Source organism: Spodoptera frugiperda, chromosome 15, assembly GCF_023101765.2.
Source record: "Spodoptera frugiperda isolate SF20-4 chromosome 15, AGI-APGP_CSIRO_Sfru_2.0, whole genome shotgun sequence".
NCBI classification, from domain to species: Eukaryota; Metazoa; Arthropoda; class Insecta; order Lepidoptera; family Noctuidae; genus Spodoptera; species Spodoptera frugiperda.
This window is the reverse complement of record NC_064226.1, coordinates 2,782,183-2,788,421: the sequence shown is the minus strand read 5'-3', so window position 1 is coordinate 2,788,421 and position 6,239 is coordinate 2,782,183. Positions and strand designations below refer to the sequence as shown.

The window sequence follows — 6,239 nt, the reverse complement described above, 5'->3', positions numbered from 1 at the left end:
ACAAATATTAAAAACCCAATGGGCAAACACAGGGCTCTAATAGACAAACCGCGTTCTATAACGTAATTTGGGCAACTCGGACACAATAAGCCGCTTCCAGTTCTTTTTTTATTATTCGTAATTCGAACGTGAATCACTGGCCGGTTCTATTAACTATGTAGGTTTTTATTCTTTTATTTTTATCTCATAGTACCTGGCCATACACATCCTACGCTATTTAAAGAAAAAAATACGACACAATTTTAAATATAGAAACGATTGTTCTGTTCTATTTTCAATTGTAAATAACGGTTACTATGCTTAACTACTTTTTTATTGGAAACATCTTAATTTATTGAAATTATTGCTAGTAATATATATTTTTTTATCTGATATAGTACCTATTACATTTTTCTATAAGTAATACCGTAGACAGCACATCAAGCTACTCCAAACATATAATATCTTTTAAGACATTTTAGACTTTATTACAAAACGGTAAAGTTCAAAATGCATTAAAAGGCTTAAGTAAATTGACGTAGGTTTAACTCTGTACTGCCTCCAAGCCGTCAAAGCAGGCGTAGTTCCTCAATACGATAATTCGTTTATAGGCGTTAAGTGATTTAAACGTCTTATCTTCCACGGCTAGCCAGCATAACCAATCATTTCGACACTTGGGTGGCGTATAATGATTAATGTGATTATTCTCTATGGCTATCATACATCTACGTAGCACTACGAAGCTCTATAATTCGTCAATCGATTATAAATTATACCATTGTCGTTATTCAAATTACTACGACTTGTATAACAGCTATTATCTGTGGTCAGGCATAAAACCTCTTTGCGTTATAGGCCGCTTAAAAAAAGTTTGTAAGCAAAAAGTTTTTATTGTCTAATGTTACGCAATGCTTAATGTAATCTAGTGATTGAACTTTTTGTTATTAAGCATTTCTATTAGATGCTTGTTACTTTAATCATAAGAGAAATACCATTTCTCTGTTCTGTGATAATGATAATCACCCTTAATTTCTTCGTGATAGGGTCCGATCTTGTTTGGTAAACCAGTCTAACTACCTTTCTATCTTATATTCAATACACCGGTGTACCCCGACTCCTTTTCACCACCATAGCAAACGCCACAATATGCCCAACACAGTACAAAACGACCAAACAGGCGCAGTTCCTCCAGAAATTCCTCTCATCATAACCGAACCTGGTCAGCACTCCAGCCCCCGTTCTTATACACGGCAAGCCTTCAGCATTCACACACTGTATACTCGTTACCAAATTCCATTGCAATACAGATATGCACTCCGTTCCGTAGTAAAAGCCTGAGATGTATCGAAGCCAGGAGAAGTAAATTGGTGCAGTGGCTAAGTTCAGGTAGATACCTGAGAACATCAGCCCTATCAAGTCGTATGGAACCGATATCAAGGCTGCCGTTTCCATTTTGTCGAATGTCGCTGATAGGAATGAGCCTGGAAAGTTCGAAAAGTTTGTTTTTGAAATGAAATTGTACTGTTTATTTCTAAGTAATTTAGTGTAGTTACTTCAAAATTGTGTTTAATGTTACCTATGTATTAAGTTTTATCGTAAAGGTATGCGAATTTAATTGAGCATAATCTTAGCTCCACTCCATTTCCAAATAAAAAATACTTTAAACCGGGATTTGAACCCGAGACCAATAAAGTAAATATAAAAATAGGAATCTAAGTCTTTGGATAAACTGATTTGTTCCTCGTATATACAAGCCGAGAAGCCGCCTTTACATAAGTAAATAATCGAATGTAATAATGATAAGTTATTTAACTTTTTACCTCCTTAAAACGGCATTTCATTATCCTGCAGTTATTATATAATTTTCCAATCAAATCGGTACATAATTTGAATAAAAAACATCATTAGTTTACTACGAAATAAAAATAGAACTACACACAAAGCCTTGCTTTTTTGTAGAGACGCATTGAACTTTAGTATGATTACAATAATTTGAAAGTTAATGACAAAAAAATGTAATTGACTGTACATTGTAAAGTATAGTTAAAGTATATGCCGCAAGAAAACTGTTGAAGGCAAATCCTCCGCCAAGCGACGGTCATCAGTGTCCAACGTGTTAAGTAAGGATTTTTGAATTTTATTTTAATGTTATTTGGAACATCTAAGCAAGCAAGAACTATGGGTACTTACATAAGCAGTCTTCTAATGCTTCTAATTATTGAGTTATCATCAGGTGCAGGATTGCAGGTATACACTTGCATGTATTAAGCTTAGAAGGGAACTAACAAATTGTAGTCAAAGTACAGTATGCCACATAATAAATATTATTAAAAGAAGAAAAAAATAGAGTTAATGTAAAGTAAATTAAGTTCTTCATGAAGGATCTTTTACATCTTGATTATGTGGCTTACTGTATTTATCGTGAATTAGAACCAGCCTTTTAATTCCTATAGAGGATATATGCAGGGTAAGGGAAACAGTAAATAAACAAACACAATTTAAAAACTTCATAACATTTATTGAGCCAATTCATCAGATCTATAAAATTACTGCCAATCCAGACGTTGAGTTTACCAACAAGGCTTTTAAGACAACTCTTTTAATAGAGCACATTATCATAAGGGAAACTTAATCGACCTAGACCCTGTTCACCTTTATGGCACGGGTTTATATCAAAGCAGCCCGAAGTGATGCTAAAGTTAAAAGCTATGTACAATTCAACTATTTTCTAGTATACAGGAGTGCCCCTACTCCTCTTCATGACCATAAGGAAGGCTATGAAATGAGCTATGCAGTACATGCTAAACAAACAGATGCAGTTACGCCAAAAATGCTCTTCAGCAAAACCAAACCTTCTCAGAACTTCAGGGCCTGTCTTTATACAAGGCATGCCATCGATTTGTACACACTCAATGGTCTCGATAGAATCCCATTGGAGTATAGAAATGCTTTCAACGCCATAGTAGAAACCTGATACGAATCTAAGCCATGATATGTATGGTGTGACGCTAGCCAAGTTTAAGTATAGACCAGAAAACATTGTGCCAATCAGGTCGAAAGGTACAGATACCAATGCAGCTGTTTCCATTGAGTTGAACGTCGCCGATAGGAATGAGCCTGGAATTTCGAAAAGAGAATTGCAATGCCAATTTTAAAATGGTGGTCATTCTAGCCTTGAACTAGAACGACACAATTTTGAATTTGGAATTTTGATAGCCTTGCCAGTTGATAAAATTGTATTAAATAGTGGTAATTTTTTATTCGATATAAATTTTAATTTTATTTCTTTTAGTTTGAACAAAGATGAAGAATATACAACATTCGCTTTTAAGTTAAGAACAACAAAATCTAAAGTTACGATGGCATACTTAATTGTTACTGAAATAAAGCAAGGTCAACTAACTACAAAGAACTTAAAAGGGAACAGGCTAAGGGCTAAGGACTACCATTAGATAAAAAATATGGACTTACCATAGGCGTTAGCGTAGTTGGCACACAAGATGCAGACGAAGTTGAAACCGAGCCATCCCATGAACCCGCCATGGAGTCCAGCAACCAAGAATATAAGCGTCGTGAATAAAGTCGGTTCTATTACTGCTCGCGGTATCTAGAGAGAGAAATAGAAAGATATTATTTATCATGAATTTGTTTTTCTTGTGACTTCTATTTGGTTTGAAGATGATAATGATGTAGCCTAGCTAGTATTGTATGCAAAAAATTTGCTGTTTATTAACCACATTGCATCGGATGCCAAACATGATGTTCTTGTTATGACTTTTTCTTACTTGGTAGCTTTATATTATGGTATTAAAATGGCCATATACTATTGGGAATCAGTATTTCTCCATAGATCTTACAGATATCATTCAAAAGGCTTAACTTGACCTAATAGAATATACGAATTAATCAAGGTAAAGATGTTGGTCGCAACGATATAATTTTTTAAACGATCAAATGTTTAAATGGTTTCATATAATAATGTTATGGACTAGTTCTACGACATATTTTAATGCGCAAGTCAAAAATCATTAACAAACAAGATTTATGTGATAACGCGACCGCAGTAGCTTACCAATAAATTGATTACTTATGTAAAATCAACATTTTAATAATTACCAATGTGGAAACGGCTACGATTCACAGAAAAATATATTCCAAAACCACTAAACGGAATGTTAACGATGGTAGCACTAAACTGGTTTGGCCATGATCGTTTGTAGATGACACAATTTAAGGGCCTTGCTATAAAAATAAAACTTTCTACCACATTATAATTCCATCAACACTGATATTTACTTCTGTGGACAATGGGCAATGGTTGACGGTGAACAGATTTGAACACCCACTATAGGAATGATTTATGTATTTAAGAACTTGTTGAATGAATCAAAGTCTTTGTGATTCTAATCGGATGCGTCTAAGCCAATGTAACAGTTTTCATTGTATTCAATTTATACAAGAATATCAACGTCATGGTGATGTGCTGCTAGAGTATCTATCTATCTATCTATCATGCCTTAATAACTGTATTCTTCTGTAAAGTTTTGTAGAAGTAGGATGTATATAGGCATAGTTTTGTCAATATATTCATGGTTATGGAATCTCATCTAAAGTCTTTTTCTACACAATATTTTTTGGAAACCTTTCTTAAAGACTACCTATTACGTATTCTTTCTATAAGTAATTTTTATCTACTGGACAGACTCTTGGAATATGTGTGTATCAAACAAAAATTATTACGTAGGTAAAGATTAAAGTAAGTTATAAGAAAACCAAAACTTACCCAGAATATCATCTTGGACAGATAATAAGGTAACGGTGCATACAATCCGCTGGCGGTCTCCCTAAGCAGTATAGGAACCTCGCTGGGGAAGGTAATGAACACGGCGTATATGAAGAGGAATATCGTTTCTGTAATCGTGAGGTAGAGGAGACCCTCCACGTTCTGAATGTCACGCTGGTCCAACTCGTCGAAGTGGCCGTTGTAGGGAACTGAGATTATCAGACCTACGAACTGTGAGGAGATAGAATTAGATACACTGGTAAACTAAAAATCATAGGTTTGGATGATCTACTTTTAGAAGGAATTGAAAATTAGAACTTGATTAAGATTACAGACGGTAAAAATGTGCGATAAAGAAATTGTACAAGCTGCAAGTGAAATAAAAGATTTGATAATCATCCACTTTAAAATCAAATTAGAACCAAATTCTACATATACATAAGTACGACTATAGAATGCAACGTAAAACATTAATTAATTCCATGTAGATGACACTGAAGACGATGAAGAATTTGAAGCTTACCATGAGCAACAAGAACTCGGCTATCCATATAGTGTAGTTACGCTTTAATGCTTGTATGTTCCTCCACATCAACCAGTAGAATTGTACGAAGTAATTCACTTTGACTCTGCAAATACATCGACAAATGAACAAAAATATTCTGACCAGAGAAACGGCGTAAGCACATGACTAAGAAAATTTTGATACGTATCGAAAAACAATCAGGGCAACGGTTGAAAATTTGCTCTAAGATGGGTAATAATGTTACACAGAAAAGAATAACTAAAAAATGGTAAATTCTGAAAATAAATGGTAAAACTAAATCTTGATATAGCAGAAAAAGGGATAGAAGTTAAGAAGCAATGGTCAAAATTAGAAGGAAAATAATAAAGCAAACTTACAGAGTTACATATCGCTCATAATATTGGTCCTGAAACAAGAAAAATCATTTGTAATAAAATCATTCATTGGATATCATTTTACAATGAATATCATCTTATCATCACATCTAGCTCCAAAACGAAATTCAAATGTAATCTTCTATACTTGTTCTTATACATAATTTGTAATGTTATCATCGTGAGACCTTTGACAATAGCCTAATAAAAATATTATTTATTTATGTATTGACATTTTCCTATCTGAATGTTTAAGTTGTTTATTGAAAATGAATTCATTAATATTTTGAATCACGATACTGCTGATGATTTAATAGATTTGACATTTGTAAAAAATGATCTATCTTAACGATCAAAGATCAATTTTAGATATGCTTAATTTTTTATTCTTAAAACGTCCAAAAGTTTCCATTTCGGACTTGCTTTTTTAAAAAAAGATAAGATAAGGTCTACTCCCTTATCTAACGTTAATTTTACTATGTTAAAATCTTTGAATTTTATTACTATTAAATGGCAAATCCATTAAGATAATGGTTTAGACCCTAAAACTTTAGAGGCAACCAAATATACAAAAGTT

The 6,239-nt window shown here is 33.4% G+C and overlaps 1 protein-coding gene across 1 annotated transcript in view; it reads right to left on the bottom strand.

Moving 5' to 3' along the window:
* Positions 1–2,476: 2,476 nt before the first annotated feature.
* The window catches only part of LOC118277996 (protein scarlet), a 31,612-nt gene continuing 27,849 nt past the window's right edge, over positions 2,477–6,239 (bottom strand). Inside the window, exons 8-12 of the mRNA XM_050699171.1 lie at positions 5,666–5,694; positions 5,286–5,391; positions 4,763–4,993; positions 3,451–3,586; positions 2,477–3,096 (exon numbers count right to left, since the gene is read on the bottom strand). Of these exons, the coding sequence (XP_050555128.1) occupies positions 2,708–3,096; positions 3,451–3,586; positions 4,763–4,993; positions 5,286–5,391; positions 5,666–5,694 (891 nt within the window). The 3' untranslated portion in view covers positions 2,477–2,707. The remainder of the gene's footprint in view (positions 3,097–3,450; positions 3,587–4,762; positions 4,994–5,285; positions 5,392–5,665; positions 5,695–6,239) is intronic.